The 15,331-nt window shown below is 43.4% G+C and overlaps 1 protein-coding gene across 1 annotated transcript in view; it reads right to left on the bottom strand.

The window, feature by feature from the left end:
• The window catches only part of fhip1b (FHF complex subunit HOOK interacting protein 1B), a 62,565-nt gene extending 54,425 nt beyond the window's left edge, over window positions 1-8,140 (bottom strand). The window contains exon 1 of the mRNA XM_060826395.1: window positions 7,828-8,140. Within this exon, the coding sequence (XP_060682378.1) occupies window positions 7,828-7,956 (129 nt within the window). The 5' untranslated portion in view covers window positions 7,957-8,140. The remainder of the gene's footprint in view (window positions 1-7,827) is intronic.
• Window positions 8,141-15,331: the final 7,191 nt, after the last annotated feature.

Here is a 15,331-nt window from a genome sequence, read left to right as displayed (position 1 = left end):
ATAGGATGTGGGTGTCATTGGCTGGGCCCAGTATTTATTGCCCGTCCCGAGCTGCCCTTGAGAAGGTGGAGGTGAGCTCAGCAGTCCAATTTGATCCACAATGCCCTTAGGGAGGGAATTCCAGGATTTTGGCGCAGTAACAGTGAAGTAATGGTGATATATTTCTGAGTCAGAATGGTGAGTGGCTTGGAGGGGAACTTGCAGAGTGTGGTCTTCCCATTTATCTGCTGCCCTCACCCTCCTAGATGCATTTAGAAGGTGCTATCTAAACAGCTTTGGCAAATTTCTGTCATGCATCTTGTAGACAGTAAAAGGAGTGCCCAGAGAAGCTGATGGATGAGGTGCAAATCAAGCCAGTTTGGAATCGTGCTGCTTTTTGTGCACAGGCCATATCTGGGTGATTTTCCACATAGTATCAGTAAGAGAGACCACTGCACAGTCATGGACAGATGCATCTGTAGCCGACAGATTGGTAAGGATGAGGTCAAGTATGCTTTTGCCTCTTGTTGATTCCCTCACCATCTGCCACAGACCCAGTCCTGCAGCGATGTCCCTTAGGACCCAACCAGCTCCATCAGTAATACTGCTACTGAGCCACTCTTGGTGGTGGACATTGAAATTCCCTACCCAGAGTACATTCTACACTTTAACACGCTTACGATAGTTCTTTCAAATGTTGGCCAACATCATTCATCAGCCGAGGGAGGATGGCAAGTGGAAATCAGCAGACGGTTTCCTTGCGCATGTTTGACCTAATGCCATGAGACTTCATGAGGTCAATGTTAAGAACTCCAGGGTATCTCCCTCCCACCCTAATTAGAAAGGGCAAGTATTTTTGGGAGAGGGAAATGTAGACTTACAAAGCAACAGGATATGGCAGAATTACACGGCAATTTATTTGGATAATGATAACCAGAGTGGGACAAAAAGGGACAGTGTTCAAATGTAGAAAAAACAATAGTAAATAGGGTCAAAAAAAGAAATAATGGTAAAAGGAAAAATTAATAGCGCTTTGCTTTAATGTGAATAGTATTCAGAACAAAATAGATGAATTAACAGCACAAATACAGGTTAATGGGTATGATCTTATAGCCATTACACAGACATGATTATAAGGACATCAAAGCTGGGAACTGAATATTCAGGGATATGAAACTTTTCAAAAGAACAGTCAGAGAAGAAAAGATAGTGGGGTACCATTTTCAGTACAGAACGGAATAAATACAATAGCAAGAAATGGCCTTAGGTCAGAAAATCCAGACTCCATATGGTGGAGATAAGAAATAAAAGGGAAAGAAGATACTGGGAGGAGTCGTCGGTAGGCCTCTTAACAGTAGTTATTTGGTAGGACAGAGAATAAATCAGGAGATAATGAGAGCATGTAATAAAGGCAGTACATTAATTATGGGTGACTTCAGACTTGACTTAGATGGGGATATTCAGATTGGCAGAGGAAGCAATGAGGACAAATTCAGAGAGTGTGTTCAGCACAGTTTCCTGGGTGGACCAAAGGGCCTTATTCCATGCTATAGATATCGATGACTCTATAACAATATGCCATGGATTCAAATAGGGATCAAACTGTTTTGGATCTGGTAATGCAGCATGAGGTAGGTTTAATAAATAATGTCAGAGTAAAAGGTCATCTCAGAAACAGTGACCATAACGTGGTAGAATTTCACAACTAGTTTGAGGGAGAAACATGGGTCAGAAACAACTGTGCTGAGCTTAAATAACATTAATTGCCAAGAATGAGGGCACAGCTGACTGGAGTAGACTGGGAAAGGAGTTCAGCTGCAAAGACAATTGAGAAACAATGGCAGAAATTTCAAAAAATAGTTAATGGCTCATAACAAAGATATTTCCAGTGAGGAAGTCAACCATGGTTAACCAGGGAAGTTAAGGATAGCGTCAGATTAAAAGAAAATCCATACAGTGTGGCAAATATTATTGGTAAGCTTGAGGATTGGACAAGTTTTAAAAATCAATAAAAGACAACCACGGTGGCTCAGTATTAGCACTACTGCCTCACAGCACCAGGGACCCAGGTTTGATTCCAGCCTCAGGTGACTGTCTGTGTGGAATTTGCACATTTATCCCGTGTCTGCATGGGTTTCCACATATTCCAAAATTACCCGGTTTCCTCCGGGTGCTCCGGTTACCTCCCACAGTCCAAAGATGTGCAGGTCCGGTGAATTGGCCATGCTAAATTGCCCATCAGTCAGAGGGAAATGAGTCTGGGTGGGTTACTCTTCGGAGGGTCGGTGTGGACTTGTGGGGCCAAAGGGTCTGTTTCCACACTGTAGGTAATCTAATAAAAAAAACTGAGGGTAAACTTGAACGCAATAGCAAGATGGACAGCAAGAAATTCTTTGAATATGTGGAATTGAAGAGAGAAGCCAAAGTGAACATCATCCCTTTGGAGAACAAGGCTGGGGAGCAAGTATTGGGGAACCAGGAAAGGGAAGAGGAGTTAAATAGTTAAATAAATACTTTGTCTTCACAGTGGAAGACACTAATAGCATTCCAAAATTACTAAATATTCCAAGAAGCAAAATGACAGAAAATACCTACAATACCTAACACCAGAGGAAAGAATGGTAGGGAAGCTAATGACCTGGATAGAATGTGCATACTAGACGATTAAAGCAAGTGTCTAGAGAGAGAGTAGATGCACTGGTAGTAATTTTCCAGGAATCCTTAGATTCTGGAAACGTCAGAGGATTGGAAAACTGTAAATGTAACACCTTAATTTAGAAAGGGAAGGAATCATGGAAACAGGTAACATTAGGCCACTTAGCTTAATGTCTGTTATTGGCAAAATGTTAGACTCCATCAAAATGGATGGAATATGACAGTATTTAGAAATGCATAAAATGATCAAGGAGAGTCAGCATGACTTCATGAAGGGGAAACCATGCCTGACAGGTTTACTAGAATTTTCGGGTAAAAAATGAGGTCTGCAGATGCTGGAGATCACAGTTGAAAATGTGTTGCTGGTTAAAGCACAGCAAGTCAGGCAGCATCCAAGGAATAGGAAATTCGACGTTTCGGGCATAAGCCCTTCATCAGGAATTCATTCCTGATGAAGGGCTTATGCCCGAAACGTCAAATTTCCTATTCCTTGGATGCTGCTTGACCTGCTGTGCTTTAACCAGCAACACATTTTCAACAGGTTTACTAGAATTCTTGAGGAGGTAGCAAGCAGGATTGGTAAAGGGAAAGCAGTGGATGTCATATATTTGGGACATTCAGAAGCTTATGATAAGGTACTACATATTAGGTTATTTAAGAACAGCCCATGATTTTAGAGATAATACATTTGCAAAGATAGAAGATCAGTTACTAACAAAAGACAGAGTTGGCATGAGGGAGGCATTTTTAGGATGGCAATCTAATGGAGTGCCAGGGCCACAATTATTTGTACTATTTATTAATGACTTGATTGAGGAAAGTGATTGCACTTATAGCCAACCAAGTTCATGAGTGATACAAAAATATGATGAGAAGGAAGATGGTAAGGATTGAATATGTGGAGAAATGCATTTTGGCACTGGGGAGCTGGCTATTAGCTCAATGGAGAAACCCTGCAGAAAGCCATACAACAGAGGGATTGGGGAGTCCTTGTGCATGACTCACAAAAAGAAAGCATCCAAGTTCAGCAAGTAACAGGGAAGACAAAAGAAACATCGGCTTTTATTTCAAAGGTCAAAATGAAATAGGGAGATTTTGCTGAAACTGTACAAGACACTATTCAGTCAACAGCAGGAAAATTATGAACAGTTGTGGGCCCCTCATCTAAAGGAAGATGTACTGGCATTGGAACCAGTCCAGAGAGATTCACTAGGCTGAAACCCGATCTGGACAAACTGTTTAATGAGGACAAGTTGAATAGATTAAGCCTGTACTTTCTGGAATATAGAAGGACAAGAGGTGACCTTATTGAAACACACATGATTATTAGAGGGTTGTTTTCCCTCATGTTTAGTACCCAACGGCATATCACAGGAGTCACACATTTAAAAGAGATGAGGATAAATTTCTTCTCTCAGAGCACAGTGAATCTGTGAAATTCATTACCCCAGAGAACTGCTGAGACAGACATCTTTAGATTAGATTAGATTAGATTAGACTTACAGTGTGGAAACAGGCCCTTCGGCCCAACAAGTCCACACCGACCCGCCGAAGCGCAACCCACCCATACCCCTACATTTATCCCTTACCTAACACTACGGGCAATTTAGCTTGGTCAATTCACCTGACCCGCACATCTTTGGACTGTGGGAGGAAACCGGAGCACCCGGAGGAAACCCACGCAGACACGGGGAGAACGTGCAAACTCCACACAGTCAGTCGCCTGAGTCGGGAATTGAACCCGGGTCTACAGGCGCTGTGAGGCAGCAGTGCTAACCACTGTGCCACCGTGCCGCCCTTTAATCTGTAAGGGAATCAAGGGTGATGGGAGAATGGCAGGGAAGTTGAATCTCATTGAATGTTGGAGAAGAATGGGGCCAAATGGCCTACTTCTGCTCCTGGGTCTTATGATCTAATGGACTGTATAGCAGTGTCACCACCTGTGCAGGTGATGGGGGTATCTAAGACATTGTCTGTAAAGTGTGATGCCAGGAGTACTACTATGTCAGGTTGTTGCTTGACTTTTCTGTGAGATAGCTCACCAATTTTGCCATAAGCCCCCAGACATGTGTAAGGAGGACTTTGCAATAGGCTGCATTTATTGTTCTTGTTTCTGATGCCTAGTTTGGTGCCAGGTGGTCTGATGAGTTTCATTCCTTTGAGAAGTTTTTGAAGTTTGGTATAATTGAGTTATATTCAAATCTATTTCCAAGCCAACCACATTCCTGCGGGTCTGGAGACACCCAAGCCACATTTCCTTCCATTAAGGTCATTAATGATCCAGATCTTTTGTTTTTGAAACAATCAAATGTAGTTTCATTCCAGATTTTATTTTTTTTAAAAATTCACATTTCACGACCTGCCATGGTGGGAGACAAACCTAGGTTCTCATGGCACGACTCAAGTCTCTGGATAACGTGTCCAGTGACAAATCCACTTTGCCATTGCCTTCCCTGGAATAATGATGACATGCTGCTTGAAGGATTGCTGGAGGCAGATTCAATAACAACATTTAATGTACTTTTTGAAAAGGATAAATTTACAGAACTACAGGGAAAGAGGAGTAGTGGGATACTTATAAAAATTGAGTTCAAACTCAGCTAATAATCTCACTAAATGTGAAAATGCTTAAAACTCTCCCCTCAGGAAATGGGAGAGTACAAAATAATTTATTGTTTGAGGGCTTCACTTGAGATTTCTTGAGGGCTACATTTTACTTTTCAGCGGCTAGTTCTGGATTTCAAAAGTGCCTTTTCCATTCTCACTAACTCATGTTCAACATGATGCAATCATATCGTAACATTAACTTCTGTTTCATGAGACTTTTGGACTTGTAAGAAACAAGCTGAATTAGAAAATCCATCAATATAGAGTTGTACAGCCATAGAGATGTACAGCATAGAAACAGACCCTTTGGCTCAACATGTCCATGGCGACCAGCTATAAATAAATGTAGTCCTATTTGCCAGCATTTAATCCATATCCCTCTAAACCCTTACTATTATGTGCCCATCTAGATGCCTTCTATTTGGGGGCAGGGTCCATAGATGGAGTTTCCAAGATGATTTGGAGGTTCATTGTCCCCATCTACTGTGAGCCCTGAGGTAGAATGTACATGATTGCAGATTAAGCAGGTGCAAAACACACAACAGAATGAAATGGGTAGAGATTAAAGCATCTATCAATCTATTTCAGTGACACAACACTCCTCATTGCAGCAGTGAGGTTACAGTGGACTTGCTGGAATTTCCAAACGCAGCTCACATGGGAACCCTGCAGCCAGGAGGACACTTTGGCCTGTATGTGAACCACCTCATTACCTGCAGCAGTTACCATGACATTTTTAAAAGGGCCAGCGAGGTCCAATTTCAAGTAGAACTCACTGATGCAAGATTGGCCACAGAAATGTGGTGGTGATATTTCCTAACCAAGGCTGATGGAGGTCCAAGGGAATGCAAAAACTCCACAATACATTCATCCATTCTTCATACATCTATCCAGACAATAGACACACAGCAGCATGCCATTCTCATTATCCAAACAAGCTGTGGCTGGCCTCTACTATCTGGCATTACCCAATGAATCAAAGACACAAGAAGTCCACGCACTGGATAATCCTATTGCAGGGCAGGACTTCAGGACAAATTTAAAATCAGAAAGATCAAGACCATTCTCAATAACAAACTTAGCTTAGCTAATAAGGAGATTAGCGATTAGAAATATTTTAAGAAATTTTAGGAGAATGGGTACATCTTAGAGTCATAAAGATGTACAGCACGGAAACAGACCCTTCTTATTGCTACTGAGTTAACTCTTTGCATGAAGGTAAACATTTAATGTGTAAATCCCTATTAGTTCATCATTGAAACTTTTTACAGTTTTAAATGCTGTCTGAGTTAATCAATACTTCAAGGAGTAAAACACACTCAAAAAAGGAGGGACAGAAGCAGAGGAGTAAAGTGCACAAGGAAGTCCTGGAGAACCTAGAAAAAAACACTTTCTTTAAAAACAAGGAAGTGGGGTTGTTCACCTTGGAGAAGGCTGAGAGGTGTTGTGAATCATGAATGGTCTGAACAGCATAGATCCTTGTTTAAACTGATGAAAGGATTGAGAACCAGAAGGACAGATTTGAGGCAAATGACGAAAAAACAAAAGACAACAGGAAGAAAATCTTTCCTTATGCAACTAGTGGTCGGGATCTGGAATGCACTGCCCAAGAATGTAGTGGAGGGAAATTCATTCGAGGCTTTCAAAAGGAAATAAAAAATATTTGCATAGCTATTGAGTGTGGAGATGGTGACTGAAACTATGTGAATCAATCTGGCAGAGAGTCAACATTGACATGATGGGCCAAATGTCCTTCTCCTGTGCTGTAACCAATTTGTGATTCTATCTTACAGTCCAGAGATGAACAGGTTTAACCTCAAACTAGGAACCTAGAGCTTAATTAAAACACATATGCGCACTAAACTGTGAATCACTGTACAAACCCAAACCCACCTAAACACTGACCCAGCCTGTGCCCACCTGACGTATGTTGACTCAATGCACACAAACGTTCAGAATATAATATGGCTTTGTGAAAAATCACAGATCTGTTTTTATTTAATTCTTCCATCAGATATGGTCATTATTGGCAATGTCAGCACTTCTTACTCATCCCTAATTGCCCTTGATCTAAGTGACTTGCTCGGCCATTTCAAAGGGCAGTTAAAGGTTGACCACGTTGCTGTGAGTCTAGAAGCTCATGTAGGCCAAACCTTGTAAGAACAATAGATTTCCTTCCCAGAAGGACATCAGTAAACAAATGAGGTTTTGAGTCGAGAATGTGGTGCTGGAAAAGCACAGCAGCTCACACAGTCTCCTGCTCTTCGGATGTTGCCTGACCTGCTGTGCTTTTCCAGCACCACCCTCTCAACTCTAATCTCCAGCCTCTGCAGTCCTCACTTTCAGCTAAATAAATTTTTGAAACAATTAACAATAGTTTGTTGTTAGTTTCATACTCCAGAATTTGTTAATTGACTTGGCTGTGGTGGGATTTGAACCTCTAGCTCACTGGGCACAAGACCACAACATCACCATCTTCCCTGTTACATTAACTGTTCCTCTCTCCACAGATGCTGAGTATTTCCAGAATTTTCTGTATTTATGCTGAGGTATTAGACACCTGCATAAGTATCATTATGTTCTTACCTGTGCCCAGTGGTTTTTAAACACCATGAAGCAGGTCTCAGGGTCGGCAGTGACTGGAGACTGGGGACTTGAAGCCCGGCTCACCCGGTTGCCGGTTCCTCGGGGGTTCAACTTACTCAGCCAGCTCATTCTTTCCACTGACTTTGGAGGTTGGGCGTGTGGGAGCGGCAGGTGCAGTGTGGATGGGTATGAAAGGGGCAGAAAGGGTGAATCAGGGTGGATAGGGTGGGAATGGGGAAGGTGAAGGGATCCAGAAGAGAATGCACAGTGCAGTATACTTTGCTCCAGGGCAGAGCGTGTTGACACTATCCAGTCAGTTCTCTTCTGGCTTCATGTATCATCCTGTCTGTAAGTGCTTCTTCTCCATGCTGCTTCAATCACAGCAGCTTACTGTAAAATAACAGAAACAAATTCTTTAGTTCACAATCATTTCAACATGCAGCTAATTAAGCATGCAAATGGATATCGTCCTTTATTGCTAGAGGGATGGAGTTTAAAAATAGAGAGATTTTGCTGCAACTGTACAGGGTACTGGTGAGACCACACCTGGAGTACTGCATGCAGTTTTGATTTTCCTACTTGAGAAAGGATGTACTGGTGCTGGAGAGGGTACAGAGGAAGTTCATGAGGTTGATTCCGGAATTGAAAGGGTTGATTTATGAGGAGAGACTGAAGAGACTGAGACTCTTACTGGAATTTGAAAGAATGAGTTTGGGAGGTGGTTGAGTGAGGTAGGGGAACAGGGGTGACGGTATCTTATAAAAACATCTATTAATTTCATAATTTTATAAGATCAAAGCAGGGAGGTTGTTTCCATTGGCAGGTGAAACTAGAACTAGGGGGTCTAGCCTCAAAATAAGGTGGAGCAGATTTCGGACTGAGTTGAGGAGGAACTTCTTCTCCCAAAGGGTTGTGAATCTGTGGAATTCCCTACCTAGTGAAGCACCTGAAACTACTTTGTTGTATGTTTTTAAAGCGAAGATAGATTTTTAAGGAATTAAGGATTATGATGAGCAGATGGGTAAATGCAGCCGAGTCCACAAAAAGATCAGCCACGATCTTAGTGAATGGTAGGATAGGCTCGACCAGGCCAAATGGCCTATTCCAGCTCCTATTTCTTGTGTTCTTATTCTATGGCCCAATATATTCATCATGTCTCATGGTGGTGCCCTATTATGGTCTCACGCCAATAGAGTGGTGTTAAATACCAATCGGTATTAAGACATTCAACCACATGTTACACCTGATCAGATCACTGATACTTAAATTTCTTGTTTTGCACTCACAACAGTAAATATTGACACATTCTCAGGGACCACCTTTAAATAGTGTAGTGAGAATGTCAAAGGTGCAAAATATAGTGTAATCTAGCGGACTGCTTTGCCCAGGATGGTGACATGCTTGTAATGTTGGAGTTGCACTCATCCAGACATGTGAAGAGTATTGCATCATACTCTTGACGTGAGTTTTGTAAATGGTGGACAGGCTTTTGGGAGTCAGAAAGTGAGTTACTCGCTGGAAGATTCCTAGCCTCTGACCTGTTCTTGTAGCCACTTGGTTTATATGGTGAGTCTAGTTCAGAATCCAAGACTATGGTAAACTCCCAGGTTGCTAATAGTGGGGCTTTCAGAGATGGCAATGCCAGTGAGTTTCCAGGGACAATGATTAGATTCTATCGTGTTAAAGATCATAATTGCCCGGCATTTGTGTGATGTCATTGCAACTGATACAATCCTCGCAGACATTTATAAATACTAACGCACTCCATTAAAGAGACTCACCCCCGTACCTGCTGCAAAACATGCTCTTCCACCTCCCACCCCACTCACCCCCTGGCTAGGGGTGGGGGGGGCAATAAATAGTGACACACTCCCCAGCATCCCCAACAATACTGACACATTCCCCAAGATCCCCAGCAATACTGACACACTCCCTGGGGAACCTCAGTAAATACTAACATGCTCCCCTGGACCCCAACCAATATTGACACACTGTCCCTGGGAACCATGTAAATAAGATGACACACTCCAAGACCCCTTGTAAATGCTGAGACACTCCCCCGGAGACATTCTGTACATAATAGCACACTCCCCGGGATCCCCTGTAAATAATGACACACTCCCTGGGCCACCTATCAAGACTGACACACTCCTGGCAGACGGTCTGAAAATACTGACACACTCTCTGGGACCCTGTAAATACTGACACTATCACTACTGATCCCCTGTCAACACAGATAAGACTCCTCAATGACCACATAATTACTGATTACAGGGAACTCCCTGTAAATGCTGACACACATGCAAACATAATCCAAATTTCACACTGATGTACACATACAGAAATACACCGCAACATATACACAGCTTGACTCATGATAGAGACATACCACATGCACGTCCTTTCACACAGAAATACACGAATATATTTCTGGAGTAACCCTGTAAATAGACACATACAGCCTCCCCACCCAAGCAGTTTGCTGCAAACACTCCCTTCTCAGTGAGACTTTAGGCCCCAGGCACTGCTGAGGTGTTTCAATAAAGATGAGATTCCTTTCACAGCAGCTAATGTCACCCTGACAGGAAACAGGCCAGCTCGCGGCCCACTGCACACAATTCACCCTTTCCTGCTGCATGACATTCAGCAAAGAAATGAACACAGCAATCAGCCACAGCACGAATACATGGCAGTCAAGGAGAATGCACAGAAGCAGTAAATATCACCATCGCCAACAGACCCTCTGAACGGTGAGGCAGGCAGCCGTATTAATCAGCACACACAGCACTCTTCAGCCCGAGCTGGGGCTATACACACTCACTGCACTCAATCTCCAGTCTCTACTCTCCCTCTGACCATTTCGTCCAGAAATTACAACAACAACAACAAGCCCCTCTCTCCCCTCCTTCTCCATGTGGGTACCAATCAGCAAACCTGAGACCACAGGCATTCAGCACACTATTCATACAAAAACCTCCCTCTAATGCAAAGCAGTGTTAGGCTTCAAGAAATAAATCCCCATTGTGCAAGAGCATTTCCTGAAAATAACCTCTGTTCTTAAACTATCTATTTGAAACATACTTCACAGGTGTTCGCCGGAGTCCTACCTGAAACATAGATTTAATTTCCTTCCATTCAGGAGGCGTCTTGATGTGTTACACAGTGTAATTTCACTCCCGAATCTTCCAAATCACTGACACACTTACAGTGAAGGGCATGCAGAATAAATCATATGTTTCTTGTCAGGAATTCCTGAACAGAAGGAATCGGGGGGGCAGATCTTTGAAGCTCATTTTCTGCTACAACAACACTTTTTTTCAAGATAGAATTTAACTTTACATCACGAACAGGGCATTCAGTGCAAACGAGTCTACGCATTTGATTCAAACCATCCACTGATCCTCCTGCGAGATCCTCCCTCATCTATTTATCCAACTTCCCTTAAATGCAATGACACGTTCACCTCAAAGATGCTGCATGTAAATGGTAGCATTTTCCACATTTCACTCTCAAGATCATGTTTTCCCTGAGTTTCCAAAGGGTTTATTCACTCCCACCTCAAGGAGGTGATCCTGGTTTTGGAAACTGCACAACAGGGCTACCCTACACCAAATAACTCGTGAAAGTCTTTTATTTGTTTTTTCCAAAGTTTCCAATCACCAGCTTCCTTTCACTGGAGTGTGGGCTCACCTTCTCACTGGGGTAGGGTGTCCCACATACACACTGACTCTCACTGGGATACAGTCCCAACACACACACACACACACACACACACACACACACACACACACACACACACACCGACTCTCACTGGGGTACAGTCCCACACACACACTGACTCTCACTGGGGCACAGTCCCACACACACACACTGACTCTCACTGGGGCACAGTCCCACACACACTGACTCTCACTGGGGTACAGTCCCACACACACTGACTCACTGGGGTACAGGGTGTAACATACACAGTGACTCTCATTGGGGTACAGTCCCACACATATAGACTCTCAATGGGGTACAGTTCCACACATACACTGATTTTCACTAGGGTACAGTCCCATACACACTGACTCTCACTGGGGTACAGTCCCATACACACTGACTCTCACTAGGGTACAGATCCACACACATAAACTCTCACTGGGTACGGGTTCCCACATACAGAGAAATTAACTCTCACTGGAGTATAGGTCTCTCTGTCTTTCTCCCTCTCTCTCTCTCTCTCACACACACACACACACACACACACACACTCTCTCTCTCTCTCTCTCTGTCTCGCTGGGGTACTGGTCTACATGGTGCATTACAGAAACAGCACTAACTGTACTGGCATCTGATAAATCACAGTTTATCACTAATGGACTGACAGCACTACGACATACTCCAAGTCCCTCAAAACACTGGTCCTAAAAGTTGGTTCCTCCAAAAACTCTTCTGTTCTCTTCACAAATGTCAGCTGTGGCTCAGAGAGTCTAAGACACATTCCAGAGACAAAAATACAAAATCGAGACTCAGTACTGTCGAAGGGTCAGTGTTGAGGGAGTACCACACAGTCCGAAGGGTCAGTACTGAGGGACTATCGCATGGTCAGACAGTCAGTACTGAGTGAGGGCCGTACTGTCAGAGAGTTGGTGTTGAGGGAGTGCCGCACTGTCGGAGGGTCTGTGCTGAGGGAGTGCCGCACTGTCGGAGAGTCAGTGCTGAGGGAGTGCCGCACGGTCGGAGGGTCAATGCTGAAGGAGTACTGCACTGTCAGAGGGTCAGTGCTGAGGGAGTGCCGCACTGTCGGAGGGTCAGTGCTGAGGGAGTGCCGCACTGTCGGAGGGTCAGTGCTGAGGGAGTGCTGCACCGTCGGAGGGTCAGTGCTGAGGGAGTGCCGCACTGTCAGAGGGTCACGGCTGAGGGAGTGCCGCACTGTCAGTCAGAGGGTCAGGGCTGAGGGAGTGTCGCACTGTCAGAGGGTCAGTACTGATGTCATCAATGTGCTTCCTGGATGCTGAGTTGCCTCCCTGGTGCTGGGGTCAGGGATGTCACTGCTACAAGACACTTTTCTGAGGGAAGGTGAACCGCCACAAGTTATGGTCCACATTGGATTAATGGCATCGATAGGAAGGGTTTGTGGTGCTGCAATCAGAATTTAACTAGCTCGGTAGAAAATTAGCAAGCAGGATTTCTAAAGTAGCAACCTCCAGATTACTCCCATCTCGTGTAAGAAATAGAAAGTTTCAGGGATGAGGCACCTCAGTTATGAGAACAGACTAGAGAATGTGCAGAAGAGAAGGGTAAGATGAGGTTTGATGGAAAATTTCAACATCGTGAGGGGTTGGACTTATCAGAGAGGGAGAAACTGTTCCCAAATGTAAATGGAACAAGATCCAGAGGACACAGTTTTGTAAAAGAAGCAAATGCAAGTTGACAAAGAATGTTTTTATGCAGCAAGTAGTTAGAGTCTGGGATATGCTGCCTGGAGTTCTGATAGAGGCAGGATCAATTGCAGACATTCAAGAGGATATTGGATGATTATTTAAATAGAAACAATATACAGGGTTACAGAGAAAAGGTAGGAGCTTGACACAGAGTTAAAATGCTCATAGAGCTGGCAAAAACACTGTGGGCCAAATGGCTTTCTCCTGCACTGATACTATTATGTGTTTTGAGAATCGCAAAATGGTTCTGCTGAAAGTTTTTGAACAGTTAAGAGCTCAACTAAAAACAGAATCTCCAAGACAATAATCTTTGGATTACCACCCGAGCTACGGGCTAACTGGTATAAGGAAAATAAAGGCATTAAGTACATGACTCGGGGATTGGTGTGGGTGAAATAGGGTTTAGTTCATGAGGCACTGGCACCAGTGCTGCAGGAGAAGAGAGCTGTTCAGATTAAATACAGCACTGGGTACTCAGGCTGAGGAATATCAAGGTTTATAAAGCAAAAAAATATGGTGGCATTGCAAGGCAACTATTTTGATAATGACATCCAGAGTAAAACAGGAAGTGATAATGAACATGCATTAAAAACCAGCAGCAAAAGCTGTCAAAGGGGGAAACAAGTAGTGAAAAAGCAAAATTACAAATGTGCATAGTATTTGAAACAAAACAGATGTATTAACGGCACAAACACTGGAAAATGGGTAAGTTCTTTTCACCATTGCAGAGAAATGCTTACAGGGAGACCGCAACTAGGAATTAGATATTCAGACATTTCAAAAAGACGGGCAGGAAGGGAAGGGTGGTGGCGAAGCATTGGCAGTACAAGATGAAATTAGATTAGATTAGACTTACAGTGTGGAAACAGGCCCTTCGGCCCAACAAGTCCACACCGACCCGCCGAAGCGCAACCCACCCATACCCCTTACCTAACACTACGGGGAATTTAGCATGGCCAATTCACCTGACCCGCACATCTTTGGACTGTGGGAGGAAACCGGAGCACCCGGAGGAAACCCACGCAGACACGGGGAGAATGTGCAAACTCCACACAGTCAGTCGCCTGAGGCGGGAATTGAACCCAGGTCCCTGGCGCTGTGAGGCAGCAGTGCTAACCACTGTGCCACCGTGCTGCCCTTGTATTTATTGTAAATAAATACAATGACAAGAAATTATCTAGGACTGGATAACATAGAATCCATATGTGTGGAGCTAAGGAATGATAGGGGGAAGACGACGCTGGTGGGAGTGTCTATAGGCCCCCTAACAGTAGCTGTTCTGTAGGACTAAAAATAAATTAGGACATCATAAAAAGGCAATACATAAATCACGAGTGACTTTAATCTTCTTAGAAAATGGGAAAACCAAATTGACAAAGGTAGCCAGAAAGAAGATTTCATAGAAACTATTTGGAACAGTTTGTTGTGGATCTTTGCAGGGATCAGGTTATATTGAACCTAATAAGGCATAATGGGGCAGGGCAGGTTTTTAAAATTATGTCTGAGTTTAAGATACATTAGGAAACATTGACCATAACATGGTAGAATTTACCAGTTTGAGAGGAAGGAACTTGGGTTGGAAACAAATATGCTTAGTTTAAATAACAGTAATTTCAAAGGAATGAGGGCAGAGCTGTCAGAAGCGGACTGAGAAAAGTTTAGTCAAAGAGATGGTTGAAGAACAACGGCAAACATCTAAACGTTAGCTAAGCTCTCACAGCTAAGATATATCCCTTGGAGCAAAAAGAACCGAATCAGGGAGAAACCAACTGTGGTTAACTACTTAAGTTAAGGACAGTAACTATTTGAAACAAAACCTTACAAATTTGGCAAAGAATAATGGTAAATCAGAGGACTGAGGAAGTTACACCATAAGGATTGGGAAGGGGTAAACGGTCTCACCCTGCTCCTGTGTTCCCAGCATGGAACACAGGAACGGGTGTAGGCTATTCAGCCCCTCAAACTGGCTCTATCACTCAATGAGATCATGGCTAATCTGTGGCCTAACTTCATTTCCTGCCTTTGGCCCATATCCTTACTACTTTCACTTATTAAAAAAAAGATTCCAGATTTTAAAT

The sequence above is a fragment of the Hemiscyllium ocellatum genome, chromosome 6 (genome assembly GCF_020745735.1).
Source record: "Hemiscyllium ocellatum isolate sHemOce1 chromosome 6, sHemOce1.pat.X.cur, whole genome shotgun sequence".
NCBI lineage: Eukaryota > Metazoa > Chordata > Chondrichthyes > Orectolobiformes > Hemiscylliidae > Hemiscyllium > Hemiscyllium ocellatum.
The sequence above is the reverse complement of the archived record's forward strand: the minus strand, read 5'-3'. Positions and strand labels throughout refer to the sequence as shown.